We start from the raw sequence: 22297 nt of genomic DNA, 5'->3' as shown, positions 1-22297 counted from the left end.
CACCCTCTCCTTGTAATACCTGTGTCATACCCATGTCATTATACATGTTGTACACACAGGCACGCACGCACGCACACATGCACACACACTTTCTTTTTATACTCTTACACAGTTCCATATTATATTTTATTATTTTATTTATTCATTTATTTATTTTTAAAGATAATGCATGGAATGATCCAGGTGTTGTTAACAATGACCCGGTTCGTAGGCTACGGAGTTGAAGAGCAGATGTTCGGCAGGAGGAGGTGATTCGGGCGGGTGTGGTCAGTGACGTACAGACTCTTAAATAAGTGCGTGCGTTCAGTGACAGACGGAGCAGAGCACTCTTTAACATGTATCCTGACAGCTCATCAAAACACTGGCCATTTCCTTATTACATAGGCTTTTAACAGCGATCAAATCAAGCAATACAATTCTCTGTTGGGATATTTATCGACTCAGAGATCAAGCCGCAGTGGACCATCTGTTGATCAACTAAACATCGATTGCAACAGGTAGGTTCACTGTCTTCCATCCAGTTTTTAGTAAACTATCGCCCTATATCCTATCAATCCCATTGCTGTGATTCATTCAGCGCTCGAGCTTGATTACAGTAAGCATGTTTACGCGTGCACTGTTCAATCGAAAATGACGCAAGCATGTTAATTAATGGAAGTGTTCAGAACATCTTATCCGTTCACTTATAAGCGGCAATGCGAGACGTGAGGCTGATAGTTTGAATATATTACAGTTGGTTAATTTATTAACAGAAATCTGACTATTTTCAAATGTTTCTAGTAGACAAAGGAGGACTGCTGTCATCAACTGTTATAAATATTCATATTAAATCATATAATTCAGATAATTAAGTATCTGTCACAAGTCCATCTTGAAACTACTGTAAGTGATCTTAGTCTCAGCGAACATTACCAGTCAAATATGTATGGATTACTTGCAGAACTACTGCATTTTGTTCCAAAAGTCAGTAATGGTGTCAGTGAGTTTGGACCTTGTCGTGGCTTCAGCAGGTGGTGATATTTAATATGCAATGTTCTTACAAAACTGTTGTACAGTAATACAAATCAGTTGCTGTTACAGTATGTGTAGTTTTTAACGTGGGGTGGAGACATAAGTCTATAAGTAATACATGTACTGTTATATAGTGCATGATTTTAACTCTTGAATCTTTTTTAACCACAGGCAGTTTGTGCTTCACTGTTTCTTTTGATTCATTCTCCATTAAAAAGGCTTTTAAATTCTTCTCGTATTTCATTTATTCCAACTGTTTTAAATCTTCTTGCTTCTTAAGAGGTCATGTGCACTAATAAAATTATTAAAATCTAAATTAAGAATGTCTCTTTTTATAATTTTGCCTTATTTTTTATTTTGTTATTTATTTATTTTTTTTATTATAAAAATATATTTTTGTATAATTTAACATTTTTTATTTCATATATACATATATATATATATATAATTTAATTTTTTTGTGGTGTTTTATTTTTTTGGTGGTTATATTCTTGCATTCCCTGGGAATCAAACCTATGACCTACTGTTGCTAACACTGTGCTACTGTTAAAATTACAGGAAGACTAATAATATAGCACTGTATTTTTAAGATGCACTTCATTATTAGAAGGTTCATACTACTCTTAAGGGTTTGCATCAAGCTCAACGGTGGTCTTCCTCCTTGTTCCCACAACTCCTGCACAGAGCATGGTTTCCGTCGCTCCATCTCTCCCTTATCCGTTTTCCGCCAGACAAGGGAGTGAGAGGGAAGATCACACCACGGCCTTGGGCTTTTGTTTTTGGTATGCATTGCTGGCCGGTGACCGGGCGCTCTTTTGCCTCAAGATCATGCATCTGGCCAGACTGGTTGTCAGGAGAGAGTTGACGCAGGCAGCTTCATTCTGGCCCGCTTTCAGAGTCTCCTCCGTCTTCCGTTCTATCCTATTCTTTCTTAGCCTCCTCTCAGAGGATTTATAGGAGTTAAGAGGGTTTAAGGTTACTAGGTTTTTAATGGGAAGAATAGTTTCCCCGTTATCATTATGGTGGGAATGAACAGAGGATTTTACTGTCAGCGTTTGACCAACCTCAAACAGCAAGATTTCTGTGATTTGTATGAAGTTGCATACTAAATGCATATTTAACACTTTACATAAGAAATAGCTAACTAATTACCTGCACTGTAAACAATGTCCACTAAATTTACAATGTGCAATGAATAAAAATGTACACACAAAAAATCTGAGGTAGAAATTCAATGCAAAAATACACTGAAAATGTTTCCTCAATTTCACAATTTATGACCGTATATTTCATATACACTACCAAAATGTATCAAAACTACTAAAATGTGCTGATAACCACAATGATAATACAACACGATAGAAAGCCACAATGAATCACAGTAGTTCATCGTAAGTGGACTGTCCATAAAACATTGCCAACACTTGTACACAGTTCACAAAACACCATGATGATCCTAAAATAATTTCTTTTAGTCTTTTTCTATAATGTGTGATCTGCAAAAAAGGATATAATTTGACATCTTTATTACCTATCATGCCGATGCAAATTAATGTTTCAATTAATGTTGCTAATAAAAACTTGCATAATAATTCATGGAATATAATTCATATTTATAAAAATAGTAAATAAAAATAATAGTTTTTACCATTTTATGTTAAAACAGTTGCAATTCACAGCATCATACTTTTTTCTTTCTGTCATTCTGTCATTTTGCAGGTACTTGTGCTCATTGCAGGGTATGTTTTGGCCAGTTGCCTCTCTGCACTGAAACAAAGGTTCAAAAGTCCACGGCAGACTCACTTTTGGCCAGCTGCCTCTTCTGCCAGTCTACAACACTGTATAGGTAAGAGTCACTTTAACAGACTTCTGTGTTAAATTTGTAAGAACTTACATGTGCCATTAGAAATGCAGCACTGCAAAGAGCTGAGAGAAACCAAAATGTGTCTTCGTGGGTTGATCAATTTTTATGGATATTCTGTGTAAGAGAAATGTAAATGTTCCTGAGGCAGATCTTTAGGCCTTTACGAATGCAACCTAGATTCATACTATCATTGAGATGTACGCAACAGGCTGAAAGTTGATTAGACTGACCTAAAATAGGCAGATATGCAAGACACGCAGTTGCTTTTCAGTATTCACAAGCTAATAGCTTCAAACAAATATCTGCTATAAAATTGTAGTGTGACCTGCTTTATGAGAGTTCCTCTAGAGCAGGCGGTTTGCAATGTCAATAGTCATGGGTTCAATCCAGGGAATGCACGAACAGATAAAATCTGTACTTTTTTTAAGTCACCTTGGATAGAAGCGTCTATCAAATTAATTTAAATGTAAATGATGTGTATACTGTGTATACACATCATTACATGAATTTATAATGTGATAAAGATAAGAGTAAGTTGACACACACACACACACACACACACACAATAATAGAAATAGAAAACAGTTATTGTAAAATGCTATAATATTTCACAATATTGCATTTTTTTTATCTATATTTAAATAAATGCTACCTTGATGAGTATGAGAGACCTTTTTCCAACAGAGAAATATTTTAAATATCTTGCTGACTCTTTTCAATTTTAGTGTTAACAGGACAGTTCCAATCTGATTGGTAAATACATTGCATTCTGGTTCTGCTAAAATACACAATATAGTAACCATTATGACATGAAATGTGTTTACCTAGCTACTGAGTATATGACTAAGCAGTAGTAATAACTGTGAACTTATATTCTAGTGCAGAAGCTTTTTGATGCCTGTTACTTTCCAAAAATACAATATTTTCTTGTGTAATGCTTAGTTTGTGTGAAAAATAATGTGATATAGAAACTCCTATAAAAAAATCCTTGGCCACCAGAGACCTTAACATTTTATGAGTGCATCTGAAGTTGGAAAATGCATTCTAGACTGATTATATTGTATTTAGCCATAGATTTAAAAGTTGTTGGTATGCCGATTTTGTTTGAAAGCCATTTGAATTAGCTTTCAATAGGTCATTGATTATTTGAATGTGCTTTTCTTCGAGAGATTGAAAGTTAAAAACTGTTCATAACTGCTCACTATTGAATAATCTTAGCAGTGCTTTAATTTAACACTATAATCATTGTGTAGGCTGCAGCGGGTTTCAGTATCGATGTGTGAGGAGGTCAACATGATTTACAGTACATCAACAGTTCCCTGTTGATGATATGACAGCACTGAACTCGTACGCCTTCGCCATGTCCGAGTATGCCGAGGGAGACAGCTCTCTACTTCAGCTGCAGGAAGTTGACTCCAGCAGGATGGGAGGCCACGTCCTCTCTCCTACCTTTAACTCCTCCTCTCCATCCCTGCCGGTGGAGAGCCACCCCATCTGCATCCCATCACCCTACACAGACCTCGGTCATGACTTCACCACTCTGCCCTTCTACAGTCCCTCTCTGCTGGGTTACGGCACATCTCCTCTGTCCGACTGCCCCACCTTGTTTTGGCCACCTCATAGCCACGTTTCCTCACTTGCATTGCATCAGCAACAGACTCGACTACAACCAAACCATCCAACTGGTGGGACTTGGGCGGAACTTACACCACATGATCACGGCGAAGAGGAAAACTGGTAAGTGAAAGTACAATTTTTTTTTTTTTCAGACAATTACATAATACTGGCTGTCTAGCTACTAGCTTAAAAGCTACTCAGATGCATGTGTTCTGCTCCATAGCAAACCGCTGGCGAAGAGGGTAGCAGTAGCAGAGGAGACTTCTACCTCTTTGAGAGGAAAAGCTGACATGCACTACTGTGCAGTCTGTAGCGATTACGCGTCTGGGTATCATTATGGCGTGTGGTCGTGTGAAGGATGCAAAGCCTTCTTCAAGAGGAGTATACAAGGTATCGCTCTCTGATATGACTCATGTACTTTGTTGTTTACTTATTATTAGGGATGCACTGATATTAATCTAATTAATATGACAATCATTTTCACGTTATGACCTATAACTAATAAATGGCTTATATTAAAATTCTATTTGTCTAAAATAATACAAAAATAAAACACTAAAAACTGTGATTAGACTTTTATATTGGACTTTTATACGTGATGGCATATTGAATTGTGAACGGTCTTGTCTTCCTTGCATAACCATAAACAGCCATCTTTGCAGTGTATTATGATGCCTTAACGGCCAGATTTTCCTTCAGAAATGCTCATTTAACTCTGGAATAATTTATTCTAATTAGTCAATCATGGATTCTGCATTCAAATATTTTTATATAATGATTCTACACTATTTTTTTCCCATTCTCCCAGACAACCAATGTTGTACATACAGTAGCTGTGCTATTTTAATGTCTATATAAGGCCACACTGGTCACTCTGCTTTACAGTCTATAAACATCTGATCTGATTCATTTTCTCAGGACACAATGACTACATCTGCCCCGCCACCAACCAGTGCACCATTGACAAGAACCGCCGCAAAAGCTGCCAGGCCTGCCGTCTCCGAAAATGTTATGAAGTTGGAATGATGAAATGTGGTGGGACTCTATTGTTTTCCATTCCTCCCTACCAACACCCTTTCTACACCCACACAGTTACCAATTACTTCATCAGAGATTGCTGCTGAGTTTTGTCCAAAGTCATGGACTTTGGAATTTATGTGCCAATATTAAACAGCTATCATGCCATGAAGTTTTATATGCATCACCATTGTAATGATAATGTGATAGAGCCCTGATTATTTATACTGTAGATGTTGGTCAAAAGTTGCACCAAAACAACCCATATAAATTACTCAAAATTGATCTGATCATACATCATTTTTAAGATTTCTCATAATAATAATTCACACATATTTGAACCAGACTGTCTTATATGTGGTCTTTTAAGCTGTTTTTGAGTTGGGTGAGTGTCTTGGAGGGCTTGTACCTCCAAAATACAGTGCTAGTTGAATTAAGCCTGTGTTGCTGTGGAGACTGTTGGCGTCTATCCTCATCCGTTTTTGTAGGACAGTCTACTTTCACAGCCTTGAGAACCACTGGTTTAATCCAAAGCTGGAATTAAAGGGAAAGTGTGTAATTTCTATACAACTATTGGCTCCAAACATATATGCAAAGGTGATGATTGTTCATGAACACCCCTTCTGTCTACCATTGGTCAAACAAACACACAATAGACTATTACTTGTGTGCTTTAAACCAGCATAGATTAGGTTGAAGTGAATTGTGAAATTTACATGCCGATTTTTTTCAAAGGGTTACGGAGAGATCGTAGCAGCTACCAACAAAGAGGAGCACAGCAGAACCGACTGACACGATTCTCTGGCAGGATGAGAACAAGTGGCCCGAGATCTCAAGAAATCAAAAGTGTCCAACGTCCCCTCAGTGGAAATAAGGTGGTTACCATGGCGTTGAGCCCTGAGGAGCTAATCGCTCGAATCATGGATGCAGAGCCACCCGAGATTTACCTCATGAAGGATGTGAAGAAGCCTTTCACTGAGGCCAACGTCATGATGTCTCTGACCAACCTGGCGGACAAAGAGCTTGTTCACATGATCAGCTGGGCCAAGAAGATCCCAGGTGAATGTATAACCAGATTCATAAGAAAAAAACATTCAGTTATAGCACTAGCAAAGTGTGTTAATAGATTTCTGTGCGTTTATAGAACACTTCAAATAACACAAATCTGCATAACTGCAAATCCACATGGAAAAGAGCAGCATCAGTCAGTCAGCGTCAGTTTGGAAACCAAAACCGCAAATCTGATTCAATAGAATTTCCAATGGGTTTTTACTAGAGTAGCATTTTTCCATTTATGAGTACAGCAAGGAATGTGGTTAACATTACTTGAGGATAATTTGTCATCATCTGAATTTAGGATATTGTAAATTACAATTATTACATTATAACATGTTCAAAAATGTGTACAGTTGATTTATGCTTTTTGCTGCATGAGGTGTACAACAGTTGAATTTCACTTCATTTCTCAAGCACCTAAACTCAAATAAACATGGTTATGACTGTGTGGGTAAGTATTTTATTTGTTTAGATTAATGAATGTTTTTAAAGCACACAGTTTCAGATTCAATTTGACCACTGTGTGTAATTGATGTTGTTGAACAAAACATATCCTCAAGTCATGCTTAACCACAGATGATATGCATTTTATTAATTTCTATTCTAAAAAAATAAATAAAAATAAATAATAAAAAAATGCTCATTCTTTTCAATCTTTTCAATGTTTTGGGCTGCAAAAATATATTTATTATTGAACTTTGAAGAACCATTTTTATAGCTGATGGATTAAATTAATTTTCTGGTTGGAAGCGATTTAACATTGAACTTGTGTAATGCATCAGTGTGTTTAATACAGAGCTACTACAGCAGGTCCTCGAGGGCCGTCTCCTGCAGAGTTTAGCTCCAACTTGCCTCAACAGGCCTGTCTGGAAGTTTCTAGAGTGTGTAGTAAGATCTTAATTAGCTGGTTCAGGTGTGTTAGTGGTGGTTGGAGCTTAACTCTGCAGGACACTGATCCTCCAGGACTGAACTTGGACACCCCTGCCCTACAGGTACTGTACATTTGTGATATTTCCCCCTAGTAACATTTGCTCTTAAAACTTTTAAATTCTCTCGCAAAATTGGTGATTTAAAAAATGTAGAAGTAGGAGGGAAAACTAAATTTCAGTGATTTTGCAAGCTAACACAAAGTTGGAAAAAAGACAAAGCAATACTTTTGCAAGAAAACAGAAACGTTTCCTGAGAAATGCAAAAGTTTTGTGAGCGAACCCGGAAGCTTTGAAATACAATTTTACTCTTTTTTTTCATTCAACATGTCCCTTGGGGTTTTCTAATAGATTTGATATACAGCATATTTACAAACACATGTATGGTATATCTATCATCAGCCTTAAATCTGCAATGAAGGAACTGTATCCCTTGCACTACAATAAAGTGCGTTCCATTATGCTTTTGCAGAATAAGCGAGAATGGAAGGCATTGTTATTGACATATGCACCAGTGTCTCTCATCGTATCGCTGGTTAGCCTCTGGTCTGTCTGTGTGTATTCTTGTGTTTGATGGAAGCATGGCTTTGGAAAGTGATTTGCAGAGAGGGGATCTCATGCTTTCAAAACTAGATTGCCTTGATAGCATCTCTGAAATTACCTACCCTACCTTTAATCTTTTTTCAAATGTGTTTGATGTTTCCTATTTTCTTGTCTGATTTATAGTTTTAATTAATTCTTGGCTTTTGAGATGGGCAGAGTCTTTATTACTGAATCACCATGTTCTGATTCTGACCATGAGCAGTTGTTTATTCTGAGGAACATCAGCAAACCCTCCCTCATACCCTTCTTCGATCCCCAGGGATAAGCTTCTTGTGTGGCGACACAAGCCTTATCTCATTCAGTTTCATTCAGTTGCCTGCTGAAATGAACTACTGTGCTAATTGTGATTACCTGCAAACTATTGATTGGGTTTGAATGCTATGGATTGCAGGGTATGCAGTTGTTAGTAAGTGCTTTTTTATCCCTGCAGGTTTTGTGGAGATCGGCCTTTTTGACCAGGTCCATTTGCTGGAGTGCTGCTGGTTAGAGGTGCTGATGCTGGGACTGATGTGGCGGTCTGTTAATCATCCTGGGAAGCTCGTTTTCTCCCCAGACCTCAGTCTCAGCAGGTAACTAGTCTCATTTAATTGTGTTTATCCTTCCCATTTCCTAATTTATGAACAGGCACATTCATCTATCTGTGCTTTGAATGTTTTTTTTTTTGTAATTCTCACATGCTTTAGATGGTCAGTATTTACAGTATATATAAGGTATAGGGGATTTAAGGCACTGATTATATGTTGATGACATTTTGATGTACAGACTGTAGTCAATTGAGAGTGTAAAGCCATGTTTACCATGGTTAGTCAAAGTTAGCTGTGCCAACATAGAAACATTATGAAGTTTCAATAACAATATACACTATACCATTCAAAAGCTTGATGTAAATAATATAAATGTGAATGTAACAAACAATGCTGTTCTTTCAATTTATCAAAAAAAAAAACCTGAAAAAAATATTCTCAGCTCTTTTCCACATTAATAATAATAATAATACTAATAACAATAAATGTTTTTTTTTGTAGAAAATCAGTGTGTGACTGGAGCAATGATGCAAAAAAATTCAGCTTTGAAAGTCAGCTTTATTGTTCCTAATAAACTGCACTCGCAAGTGAATATTAAATTATTTTGTGGGATAATTAAATATATTCTAAATAAACTACAAACATAAAAATATATACATTTATTTTGTCCTAACGTTCTTTCTTGTAACGCTTCCCTCTCAGACACACACCTGACTGACCGGCTCATTATGCAGCTCATTATGTGGGTCTTTGTCTTCTCAGGTGTAAATGAAAACATACTGCACGATAGTTCACACCTTCTCGCATAGACTCTTTCTACACAAAAAGTGTCTTAGAAAATGTAAATCAGTATATTGTTTTCTGTGAGTAAACAAGATGATTTTCACATAATTTAGAAATAAAAATTCTAGGCTGCAAGCTCCAGTTCTCAAAAGTCCTAGGAACCAATGTTCTGTATGAGTTTTATGGCCTTATTCAAGTGATTTACAATTTTTAGTTTTTCACTAACCATGCATAAACATTGTTTTCTCAAAAACACACGCATGTACATACATGCTGCTCACAAATTATTATAGCCCAGTTTGTGCTGATTACAGTGATATTAGACTTTAGCCAATTAGATGTTTACAGGTGCTGGTCATATAATTAGAATATCAACAAAAAGTTGATTTATTTCCCAAATTCCATTCAAAAAGTGAAACTTGTATATTATATTCATTCATTACACACAGACTGATGTATTTCAAATGTTTATTCCTTTTAATTTATAACTGACAACTAAGGAAAATCCTAAATTCAGTATCTCAGAAAATTAGAATATTGTGGAAAGGTTCAATATTGAAGACAGCTGGTGCCACACTCTAATCAGCTAATTAACTCAAAACACCTGCAAAGCCTTTAAATGATCTCTCAGTCTAGTTCTGTAGTCTACACAATCATGGGGAAGACTGCTGACTTGACAGTTGTCCAAAAGACGACCATTGACACCTTGCACAAGGAGGGCAAGACAAAAAAGGTCATTGCAAAAGAGGCTGGCTGTTCACAGAGCTCTGTGTCCAAGCACAATAATAGAGACGCGAAGGGAAGAAAAAGATGTGGTAGAAAAAAGTGTACAAGCAATAGGGATAACCGCACCCTGGAGAGGATTGTGAAACAAAACCCATTCAAAAATGTGGGGAAGATTCACAAGTGGACTGCAGCTGGAGTCAGTGCTTCAAGAATGCATGACATACAGTATGCAAGACATGGGTTTCAGCTGTCGCAGAACAGACAGCATCAGAAGCGTCTCGCCCTGGACTAAAGACAATAAGGACTGGACCGCTGCTGAGTGGTCCAAAGTTATGTTCTCTGATGAAAGTAAATTTTGCATTTCCTTTGGAAATCAGTGTCCCAGAGTCTGGAGGAAGAGAGGAGAGGCACACAATCCACGTTGTTTGAGGTCCAGTGTAAAGTTTTCACAGTCAGTGATGGTTTGGGGTGCCATGTCATCTGCTGGTGTTGGTCCACTGTGTTTTCTGAGGTCCAAGGTCAACGCAGAGCACATCATGCTTCCTGCTGCTGACCAACTTTATGGAGATGCAGATTTCATTTTCCAACAGGACTTGGCACCTGCACACACCTTGTTTAAGGACCATGGTATCCCTGTTCTTAATTGGCCAGCAAACTCGCCTGATCTTAACCCCATAGAAAATCTATTGGGTATTATGAAGAGGAAGATGTGATATGTCAGACCCAACAATGCAGAAGAGCGGAAGGCCACTATCAGAGCAACCTGGGCTCTCATAACACCTGAGCAGTGCCACAGACTGATCGACTTCATGCCATGCCGCATTGCTGCAGTAATTCAGGCAAAAGGAGCCCCAACTAAGTATTGAGTGCTGTACATGCTCATACATTTCATGTTCATACTTTTCAGTTGGTCAAGTTTTCTAAAAATCCTTTCTTTGTATTGGTCTTAAGTAATATTCAAATTTTCTGAGATACAGAATTTGGGATTTTCCTTAGTTGTCAGTTATAATCATCAAAATTAAAAGAAATAAACATTTGAAATATATCAGTCTATGTGTAATGAATGAATATAATATACAAGTTTAACTTTTTGAATGGAATTAGTTAAATAAATCAACTTTTTCATGATATTCTAATTATATGACCAGCACCTGTATAAGCAACTGAAAAAAGCACAAATGTCAGGGCATGACGAAACTTCTCCAGGCCCCAAAAATACCCATAGACCTCAGAGGGTCAAGGTTGGCACAGCTAACTTTGACTAACCATGGCTAACATGGCTTTACACCATAGACAGTCAATAAAATGACATTACACTCATTTTGTCTGGATTTATACATTTCTTCAGTGCATTTATCCCCCAAAAATGCAGTTCATACATACAACCCGAATTCCGGAAAAGTTTTTTAAATTTTAATAAAATGAAAACTAAAGGAATTTCAAATCACATGAGCCAATATTTTATTCACAATAGAACATAGATAACGTAGCAAATGTTTAAACTGAGAAATTTTACACTTTTATCCACTTAATTAGCTCATTTAAAATTTAATGCCTGCTACAGGTCTCAAAAAAGTTGGCACGGGGGCAACAAATGGCTAAAAAAGCAAGCAGTTTTGAAAAGATTCAGCTGGGAGAACATCTAGTTAATTGATATCAGGTCTGTAACATGATTAGCTATAAAAGCTTTGTCTTAGAGAAGCAGAGTCTCTCAGAAGTAAAGATGGGCAGAGGCTCTCCAATCTGTAAAACACTGCGTAAACAAATTGTGGAAAACTTTAAAAACAATGTTCCTCAACGTCAAATTGCAAAGGCTTTGCAAATCTCATCATCTACAGTGCATAACATCATCAAAAGATTCAGAGAAACTGGAGAAATCTCTGTGCGTAAGGGACAAGGCCGGAGACCTTTATTGGATGCCGTGGTCTTCGGGCTCTCAGACGACACTGCATCACTCATCGGCATGATTGTGTCAATGACATTACTAAATGGGCCCAGGAATACTTTCAGAAACCACTGTCGTTAAACACAATCCGCCGTGCCATCAGCAGATGCCAACTAAAGCTCTATCATGCAAAAAGGAAGCCATATGTGAACATGGTCCAGAAGCGCCGTCGTGTCCTGCGGGCCAAGGCTCATTTAAAATGGACTATTTCAAAGTGGAATAGTGTTTTATGGTCAGACGAGTCCAAATTTGACATTCTTGTTGGAAATCACGGACGCCGTGTCCTCCGGGCTAAAGAGGAGGGAGACCTTCCAGCATGTTATCAGCGTTCAGTTCAAAAGCCAGCATCTCTGATGGTATGGGGGTGCATAAGTGCATACGGTATGGGCAGCTTGCATGTTTTGGAAGGCTCTGTGAATGCTGAAAGGTATATAAAGGTTTTAGAGCAACATATGCTTCCCTCCAAACAACGTCTATTTCAGGGAAGGCCTTGTTTATTTCAGCAGGACAATGCAAAACCACATACTGCAGCTATAACAACAGCATGGCTTCGTCGTAGAAGAGTCCGGGTGCTAACCTAGCCTGCCTGCAGTCCAGATCTTTCACCTATAGAGAACATTTGGCGCATCATTAAACGAAAAATACATCAAAGACGACCACGAACTCTTCAGCAGCTGGAAATCTATATAAGGCAAGAATGGGACCAAATTCCAACAGCAAAACTCCAGCAACTCATAGCCTCAATGCCCAGACGTCTTCAAACTGTTTTGAAAAGAAAAGGAGATGCTACACCATGGTAAACATGCCCCGTCCCAACTATTTTGAGACCTGTAGCAGAAATCAAAATTGAAATGAGCTCATTTTGTGCATAAAATTGTAAATTTTCTCAGTTTAAACATTTGCTATGTTATCTATGTTCTATTGTGAATAAAATATTGGCTCATGTGATTTGAAAGTCTTTTAGTTTTCATTTTATAAAAATGTAAAAAACGTCCCAACTTTTCCGGAATTCGGGTTGTACATTGTCTTTGAATTAGAGAGCTGCGGGAAGACAGGAACTGATTCAGCCATGGCTTGTGTATGATCACCTTGCCTCTGCTCTACTGCCCTTTGTACCATCTAACATGGTGTGTACCAATGTTGTAATGTGACAAAAAAAATAGATAAAATAAAATTGGGCCAGTGTTACAGATGCTACACAGAATTTATACTGGACTACACTTCTAAACCGTTCCAAAAATGCTTTTAAATATGCTCACCATTTGATATGCTTCCAGACATTTACTGTATTTTCATGGGCTGCGTTTTGGATAAGGAATTCATCATATCATAGCAAACTGAATCCCTGAGTTTAACTTTATAAATTGCTTTTCAGCATTAAAAAGTGCCAAAAAAAAAAAAAAAAAAAGTGCATGCCTTCTCTCTGGCTACTGCTCCCTTTAATGACTCTCAATATTATTCAACAAAATCCACAAAATAATACTTAGATAAAGTAATGAAGTACAATGGTGATTTAGTCTTGTTTAAAGCTAAATGGAAGTAACAGTATCTTTGTTCTCTCTGTTCTCATAAGTTTTAATGAAGTGTTAGAGTCGTTTCCAGTCTCATTCACTGCTGCAGACCCAATTGCAGCACCTCTCAGCATCTCTGAGAGCACTAGTGCTCTGATTTTCCATTGACGCTCTGTACAGACTTCTCCATTTGTACTTTCAGAAGGTGCCAAGTTTTTGAAAAGGACTACTGAGGTTTGAGATTGAGGCCCAGTCCTGGGTTTCTGATGGTGTGAAGCTAATTTGTGAGACTGCTAAATGTCTTTGTGTTTGTCAGGGACGAAGGCAGCTGTGTGCAGGGGTTTGTGGAGATCTTTGATATGCTGTTGGCAGCCACGTCCAGGTTCAGAGAACTGAAGTTACAGCGAGAGGAGTATGCTTGTCTCAAAGCCATGATCCTTCTCAACTCCAGTGAGTGTTCTTCTCATTGAAGCTTTTATGAAACGTGAAAGCATATTTTATTAAAACAAATGTATTTATATATATATAAAAAATTAATGTGTATGTTTTGTTGACCTTCTCTGTAGGACAAACAGTGGATATCAGTCTAATGTTTCAACACATTCTGAAAAAACAGCATTCTTGTTTTTTATCTTTTTTAAACTTTAGAAAAATATATGAAATCAAACTCACCGCAGATGTTCTATTGTGAAATTGTATGGTCTGTATGATATCAGGCTCTGTGGTTTAAAAGTACACACATTGTTTTTTTTTTTTTTTTTTTTTTTTACTGTCACATGACCCATGATGCCATACTGAAGCCAGTAAATTGATTTTTTTTAATTAATATTTAATTATTTAACATTCAGTATTAATACGTAACATTTTATATCATTAAGTATTTTGTAAAATATTTTTTTTACAGTCTTCAGTCTCACATGATCCTTCAGAAATCATTCTAAAATGATGATTTGCTGATCAAGAAACATTTCTGAGTATTTTAAATGTTGAAAACAGCTGTACTGAACAAATTTGACTAGTTTAATGCATCTTTGCTGAATAAAAGTATTCATAAAAAAGAAAAACTTCCTGACCCAAAACTTTCGAGCAGTAGTGTATTTTTTTATTATTTGTTAAATAATCAGTTAACAATGTTTAGTAAAATTTACTACAATATGCAGAATAAAAATTTTAAAACATTGTGAAGCATAAAAAGATTTATTGCTAAATATAATTTTGTATCTTTTCACTGTTATATAATTTAATAAATGGCAGATTTTATGTTTTCATTTTTTAGCACAAGCTGCAAGCTAAATTAAATATATTAAATATATACAGTTTGTCTGTAGCACTTAATTTTAAAGTAAAAAAAAAAAAAAAACCCAGTAGTGTGAACATCCATAAACAGTCTTTTGGCTCTGTTGATTATAAATGAGTTCTGTGGTCTAGTTCTTGTGCTCCAGACATATAGCAGTGATTCTCACACAGGAGAAGTGGGTTCGATTCCAGCTGGTGTCATGCAGTGATCATACACCCCTTCATTTCCTGTTCTCTTACTGTCTCTGTCATCAAATGTCCAAAAAGATTGCTGACCTCCACAAAGCCATAGTAAATAGTGTTCACTCCAGGCCCATAACTCAGAGGGTTACTACTATCCTTGCTTTAAGTCTTAATGGAGACAACATGCCTTTGCTCCAAGTATCCATTTCATAGCACATGCTTGTGTAACTAACAGGCAGTACCTGCTAAGTGTTTAATGTCTGAAGGAAGCAGTATTTCTTCCTGCTCTGATTCTTCTGAACTTTTGATCTTTCTTTTCCTTATGCATTATCTCTTCATTCTCAGCCCCCAACAGATGTCTTCACTTTGTCCCCTCGGTAGAACTTATTTGATCACTCCAGATGTGTTGCGTTGTTTTTAAATGGGATATTCTTTGGATACGATGCTTATTTGGGTATCACCCTCTATTATTTCAAGCGGCTGTAAATGTCAGCATCTCGTGGCTTTAATCTCTGCAAACCTGCGCTTGTGCGTCATTGCAGACATGTGTCTGAGTTCGGCGGAGGGAGGAGAGGAGCTGCAGAGTCGGTCGAAGCTGCTGTGTCTGCTGGACTCGGTGACGGATGCTCTGGTTTGGGCCATCTCGAAGACGGGCCTGAGCTTCCAGCAGCGCTCAACCAGACTAGCCCATCTGCTCATGCTGCTCTCGCACATAAGGCATGTCAGGTACAGACAATAAAAACCTTGAACGAGGAACTTTTGACACGGGTCACTTCTTTGACTGCAAATCACTCAAAAAATGTGCTTCATAAACACAGTAATTTGCCTTGAAGACGGCAAAATTGATTTATTTCTTTGCTCAAGAATTATTATTATTAAATAATTATCACAATTACAGTACATTTGGACACCTAGTCTTACTAGTTTGCTACTAGAAAAAAAGTCTTAAAGGGATAGTTCACCCACAAATGAAAATTAGATAGGCATCCAAGATGTAGGTGACTTTGTTTCTTCAGTAGAACACAAATTATGATTTTTAGCTTCAGTTGTTGCAGTCTCTCAGTCGTACAATGCATGGCAAATGGTAACAGAAACTATGATAGTAAAAAAAAACATGCACAGACAAATCCAAATTAAACCCTGCGGCTCATGACGATACATTGATGTGTAAAGACACAAAATGATCAGTCTGTGCAAGAAACTGAACAGTATTTGTTTTACCTCTGATTCACGCAATGTCCAAACTGCAGTAAGCATGTGAGGCATTCTTCTTCTTCTTTTTGCATTATGGCGGATCGCAGACTTATAAGTGCATTACCGCCAGGTCCGCCACCTATTTCACAAGTGGACCATTGACACTCCTCATTGAGATTGTAAATAGAGTGTCAATGTTCCATTTGAGAGATAATTGCGATATGGCTGAATGTGATGATTAAACTTCAAAAGGCTAACATTATGATTTCATTGATTAAACATGAGCGCTGCACATTCAGTGCCACGCTGTAAAATAATTTCTACCAAACGCTCCACCTGCTGGCAGAGAATGAATGAGCATTTTCAGTACAACTGTTGTTTTGTTCAGAGATCAGAACAATGCGAAAATCGACCCATGTTTGTACCCTGCAAACATGCAGAGCTAGAGCTGGACAATAATTCAATATTAATATGTATCATGAAATAATTTTTTTTCTATAATGGTGATATGCTTTTTAAGCACATTTCTGATATTTCTATACATTACCAGTGTTTCCCATGTATTGATTTATTTGTGACGTTTGTCTTCGTTGAATGAACATGAGCCCTGCACGTTTCAAAATCAGAACATGTCGCGGGAGTTTTATCTGAATGTATCTCTGAAGGGATTTGACCATCTTCAGAAAAGTTTCGATAGTATTTTCATTTTATCTGTTAAAGAATCTGTTAAACAGCCGTTACTGGAGAAACCGCTAGTTCTACTGCTCTCACAGTGCCTCCTGCTGGCAGGCAATCACTTTGCATTTCAATAATAAGCTTGTCTCCAGCAACGGTTTTGTTGTTGTGCTTTTTTTTCCTTTGCAGCAACTCAGAGCACTTTTTACACTCTTTATACCAGCTAAAGCACATTTATTTCTACCACTATTTTTGCTTAGTAAGATTTTTAAAGTTTTTTTTTTTAAGAATTCTCTTCTGCACACCAAGCCTGCATTTATTTGATTTTGAAATATTATTTTTTCAATTTAAAATAACTGCTTTCTATTTGAATACATTTAAAAATGTAATTTATTTCTTGTGATCAAAGCTGAATTTTCAGCATCATTACTCCAGTCTTCAGTGTCACATGATCCAGAAATCATTCTAATATGCCAATTTGTGGATTATTAATATTTAAAATAATTGAGTATTTTTAAATCAATTTTTTTCAATTTTCAATCCAAAGGTCAGCATTTATCTGAAATAAAAAGCTTTTGTAACATTATACACTATTCCATTCAAAAGCTTGTAGTCACTATGATTTCTTTATTTATTTATTTTTAAAGAGATAATGTTACAAAAGGTTTATATTTCAGATAAATGCTGTTCTTCTGGAACTCTCTATTCATCAAAGAAACATGTAATTTTTTCAACATAATAAATGTTTTTTGAGCAACTGAGTATTAGAATGATTTCTGAAGGATAATGTGACTGGAGTAATGATGCTTAAAATCTAGCGTTGAAATCACAAGAATAAATCACATATTTAAATATCATCAAAAAGAAAGTTATTTTAAATTGTAATTCAAAATGTTCTGTTTTTTGCGGTATTTTGGATCAAATAAATGCAAGCATGGTGAGCAGAAAAGAAATCTTTAAAAACAAAAAAAAATCTTACTGTTCAAAAACTTTTGACTGGTAGAGTTTATTAGCCTATAGTTTGAAGTTAACTATATTAATATTAATTAGGTGAGTCTGAGACGATTATTTGACAGTGATTTCACATTTCTTTTGTATGAAGGCTAAATACAAATAAAAGGTGAACATTAATTTATTTGTGCGGTTTTTATTTTTCTAAAATATTATATGGTTTAATATTCACTATTAGAAAAAAATGACTTTACGGTAAAAATGCCCATAAAACTTGATGGAAATTTAACATTTCTATTACTGCTGTGAACGGACCACACAGAATAATATTATGAAGAATATATAAAAACTCAGGAGTCAGCTGTCCATGGAAATCAGCACAATAACACACCCAGCAAAATATCAAGTGTCATGTACATGCATTTATATATGGGGAAGTCGTGGCCTAGTGGTTAGAGTTTGACTCCTAACCCTAGGGTTGTGGGTTCAAGTCTCGGGCTGGCAATACCATGACTGATGTGCCCTTGAGCAAGGCACTGAACCCCAAAACTGCGCCGCAGCATAAATGGCTCCCCACTGCTCTCTGTGTGTGAGAGAGAGTATGAGTCACCACACTTGACTGTATGTTACATCACTTTCATATATATATATATATATATATATATATATATATCTTAAATAAAATATTTACCTGTACAAGAGTGAACTGAGATTTATTTAAAACCCCTTTTTTTTTTTTTACCAGAGTAATTCAGCTGATTAAATTTACAATTATAAACATATACATTTTAAAATACATTGTTCTTTTAGCTTAATCTGCTACTTTTTGTTAGTGGCTTGTTGTCCTAACTACTCTTTTCAAACTTTTAGCTAAATAAGTAGCTTATTGTCGATAACTAGTGAGTGTTGCTGTTTTTTTTCCATTCAAATACTTAGCTTGAACTACAAGCCAAATGTATTCTTCAAAAGTTTAGTGTAGTTTTGAGCTAGTATTGTAGCCAGCACCTTTTTAAAAGGGTTAGCTTATTCTGTTGAACTACTTTAAATAACCTGTACTGTATCTTACTCGTTTTTGCAAAAAGTTAGCTTGAAAGTATTAAACCACTTTAGTTTTCCAAAGGGTACCTTGAACCATTGCACCTATAGCCTTTGTTGTATTAATATTTTTAACTTTTTATTTGTGCAAAACTTCCACTGACTATATCCACCATCTCTAGTAACAAAGGCATGGACCACCTCCACTCCATGAAGATGAAGAAGATGGTTCCTCTGTATGACCTGCTTCTGGAGATGCTGGACGCTCATATCATGCACGGCTCACGTCTTTCTCACTCCGGCCCTCAAGCGGCTCCTGTTCCCAAAGAAAGCAAAGGCGTCCAGGAGACCTTCACCTGCACTTCTCAGCATGGCGGGACCCTGGTGGGACCTTAAGACCCTAAACCACTTCTGGTGAGACATAGCAAGAGTCGTTCTTTCATAATGCAGGTGCTGACGTTGACATAAATAAAAATAGTTTTACTGATGTTTTATAAAATATTTAGTTTGTACATTCATTTCACAGGATGTTGCCAGCTAAAATTCTTCCATAAATCTTAAAATAACTACAAGATGAAAAAAAATATCATGTTAAATGTTTACAATTTTTCTCTACAGCGCTGAAGAGTTTCGGGAGAATGGGCAACAAAATAGACACAAAAAGAGTGGAATAGGATTTCTCGAGATGAAAATCACCATTTTTTTCTTTATATTTGACATTTGTTGTGAAATCCCTTTTATTTTCACGGAACTCATTCTGAACAGTTTTTTTTTTTTTGGTCTTATTGTAGCCTGAACCACAAAAAAAAAAAAATGTATGTACTTTTAGAAATGTACTTTTTTACAAAACCCAATTGCTGGAGGTTTGAAAATCGATTATGGTTTGGATTTTGGATTTCATAAGCTTTTTTAAATTGCAACATGCGTTTCCATTACCCTTCAAATTGCGCAGATTGACATCGCAAATTGAAAATATACCTAATGGAAACTCCTCAATTTCGCAAAATGCCCATACATTGCAAAAAAGTTTTTACGCTCGCATGAGGTGGTTTTTTAAGGCAATGTGAAAAAGGAATAATTCGCAAAACATGGCATATGTAAAAAGTCATATGAACATTCTTCGATGTTCTATAACCTCCAAGAAACACTTCATACGTGGCCCCTCTCCAGTATAAGGGGCTTTCCATACCATTAATGCTTAGAAAATTTAGACGGCACACGTGGCTCTGATAAGGCCACTGAAGCTGATTGTGGCCAATCTAGTCAATGCTTGTGTTTATTCCAGCTCGGCTCTCTGTGCTGCTTCTGTAAAGATACACGCATATATCTCCTTTGAATAAATATAGTCAAAATCCCACCAAAATCTGTTGCCATGACTTATCGCAAGAGGCAAAAGGTTACGCTTTAGTTGCATAACATTGGTTAATAAAAATGCCATAATTTCTCAATACTTTGTTTATCGACATTTATAAAATATCACCAAAGTTTTGCGCAAATCTGTAATGGAAACGCACCTACTGTGGCCTCATGCACCCATTCCAATGAAATCTGCACCACAATGCAACCTACAGTTTCTACTTTTCCATTTTCTTTTTAAACTGTACATTTGCAACTTGCGCTTTTTATACAAGAAAACAACAGCATCACACTCATGTCCTCATCAACACTGTCAGAACAAACAGATCAGATTCCATCACTTGCAAAATGACAGTAAGAACAGTCATTGCTAAAGAGAGAGATTTGTATGCAATGTGAGCAAAGACTAAATTCTGGTCCAAATGCTCAGAAGAACGGAATCAAGCCTTATTTTATTCTGTAAGAAAAAGGACTTTCAACGTCCTGCTGTCTACCCTGTACACCCCTTTAACACCATAAAGGGCTTGTAGAAGACATTGAAACATTTTCTTGGGACCGCTCAATGTATTGCTACTATTCCACTGTGATATACTTTCTGTTTGTAAGAACTACCAAAAAATGTACTTGTGAAATTGAACTTTGAGTTCTCTGAAATATCTAAAGCCCGGTTTTTAGAATCAAGAAAAATAAAAATATTGCAGTGCTTGCAATGATTATAGCCTATATAGTTTGGTTTAAGATGACAGTAATAAGATAAAATAAAGAAAATCATATCGATATATAAAACCAAACATAACTCAAAGATTAGAATCATAAAGATAGATGTTACAAGTACATAATTTTAATAAACGCACAAAATATTCAAATGTTATTCTACCTAGTGGCAGCCGATATTAATTGTTTTTGATATGATATGAAGCACTAATATTGATTTTACAATTTTTGGCAACTAAGCATTCAGTACCAGCTGTGATACAGATTTGTTGTAGACCATGTTTATTTTTTAACACAGAACAAATGTTTGTAAAATGTTTTCAAAATGTACTTTCTGTACACGTCTTTGTGTTCTACTTTGCAGTGCATATGTAACAATGTGCTATTTACACAGAGCTATATTAAACTGTGTTCATGTGCATTTGAAGTTTTTAAATACATTTATGTTTTGGGCTTTGCAAATATGAACAGTTCATTCAGACCATATAAAATTTAAGAATGAGACCACAATCCCTAAATAGCAGCCGTTCATCATGTCACCACAAACGGTGGCTAAAGAGTTAATCTTTTCAAGTTGCAAACTCTAAATCAGTGTGTGATTTGCTTAAAATTAAAAAATATTTCAAAAAATGATCAGTGGTTAACATTCAAGCTCATACAATGATTGACGTTTTTCTTTTTCAGTATTGTGACAAAAAAGGGACAAACATTTTTTGATCATATCCAACTGTAACATTAACAACAAAGTACTCAGTAGTATGGCTCTCAAAGGGGAATAAATAGTAAAACATCAATTTATATAAATACCACCATTAAAATATTGGTTGGACAAAAGTGAGGTGCTTCGCCGCACGTTTGATGAGAGACTCATGTTGGGGGAGGACCGTTGGTGTAGTGTAACATGGGGTGGAAAGAGCGGGCAAAATTGTTGGAAAAGGTGCAGCTGTAATCGTCTTCAGAAAGAGGGACCATGCAGGCCAGAACCAACAGCAGGAGGAACAGGAGATGAAGAGGGAAAGCCGCTCGCAGGACCCGATAGAAGAATGAACGCCGAGGGGATGAGTCACGCTTTGACCTGAAACAGAACATTTTACTGCTGATCTTCTTAAAACAGAAATGTCTATATATACTGTGTATATGCATTTTTTCTTTTATATATATATATATTCTATACTATTTAAATCTCCATAAATAAAAATGGTTTATTTGTGTCAAACTGTACCGAGAGCATTGTGTGGATTTCCTTTCTCCCGAAGCATCAGTTGTGGACTCCTGCAAACACATGACAGACCATTTCAGCACCTCGTCAC

General features: G+C 36.4%; 2 protein-coding genes across 2 annotated transcripts in view; one reads left to right on the top strand and one right to left on the bottom strand.

Moving 5' to 3' along the window:
- Positions 1-308: 308 nt before the first annotated feature.
- On the top strand, positions 309-21729 carry LOC132092547 (estrogen receptor beta-1). The gene is made up of 11 exons (XM_059498829.1): positions 309-497; positions 2731-2857; positions 4129-4612; positions 4716-4882; positions 5411-5527; positions 6245-6568; positions 8525-8663; positions 13900-14033; positions 15605-15788; positions 19100-19331; positions 21672-21729. The coding sequence occupies exons 3-10, from the start codon at positions 4206-4208 to the stop codon at positions 19311-19313; spliced, it is 1686 nt and encodes a 561-aa protein (XP_059354812.1). The 5' UTR covers positions 309-497; positions 2731-2857; positions 4129-4205; the 3' UTR covers positions 19314-19331; positions 21672-21729.
- Positions 21253-22297, bottom strand: part of LOC132091724 (nesprin-2-like) — a 91039-nt gene continuing 89994 nt past the window's right edge. The window contains exons 98-99 of the mRNA XM_059497850.1: positions 22210-22259; positions 21253-22062 (exon numbers count right to left, since the gene is read on the bottom strand). Of these exons, the coding sequence (XP_059353833.1) occupies positions 21855-22062; positions 22210-22259 (258 nt within the window). The 3' untranslated portion in view covers positions 21253-21854. The remainder of the gene's footprint in view (positions 22063-22209; positions 22260-22297) is intronic.

This window comes from Carassius carassius, chromosome 18, assembly GCF_963082965.1.
Source record: "Carassius carassius chromosome 18, fCarCar2.1, whole genome shotgun sequence".
In the NCBI taxonomy this organism is placed as follows: Eukaryota; Metazoa; Chordata; class Actinopteri; order Cypriniformes; family Cyprinidae; genus Carassius; species Carassius carassius.
The sequence above is the reverse complement of the archived record's forward strand: the minus strand, read 5'-3'. Positions and strand labels throughout refer to the sequence as shown.